At 20.7% G+C, this 300-nt stretch overlaps 1 protein-coding gene across 1 annotated transcript; it reads left to right on the forward strand.

Annotated features, from left to right (window-relative positions):
• On the forward strand, positions 1 to 300 carry PRSY57_0015900 (putative exported protein; the record flags this gene model as incomplete). The annotated part of the gene is made up of 1 exon (XM_020114234.1): positions 1 to 300. A coding segment is annotated over one exon (300 nt), but the record flags the coding sequence as incomplete, so codon positions are not given.

The following is a 300-nucleotide window of genomic DNA, read 5'->3' on the forward strand; positions in this document are numbered from 1 at the left end:
AAAAAATGGGATATTATACAATGTAAAGAAGATACTAAATCACATGTAAAATTAATAAGGATTTTAGAAGAAAATAAATTAAAAAATAATAGACAATGTTATCCTAGATCTAAGTATAAAGACACACACAATAAAAAAAAACATGAAAAAGAAAAAATAAAAGAAAAAGAAGTAAAAGAAAGGGAAACAATGCTAATAACGGATATATATAATAATTCATATAATTATCTTAATGATTCTGATGATGATTTTGATAATAATTGTTGTTCTGATAGATGTTGTCTTTCTTATATATTTTGT

The sequence above is a fragment of the Plasmodium reichenowi genome (genome assembly GCF_001601855.1).
Source record: "Plasmodium reichenowi strain SY57 chromosome Unknown, whole genome shotgun sequence".
Taxonomy (NCBI): domain Eukaryota; phylum Apicomplexa; class Aconoidasida; order Haemosporida; family Plasmodiidae; genus Plasmodium; species Plasmodium reichenowi.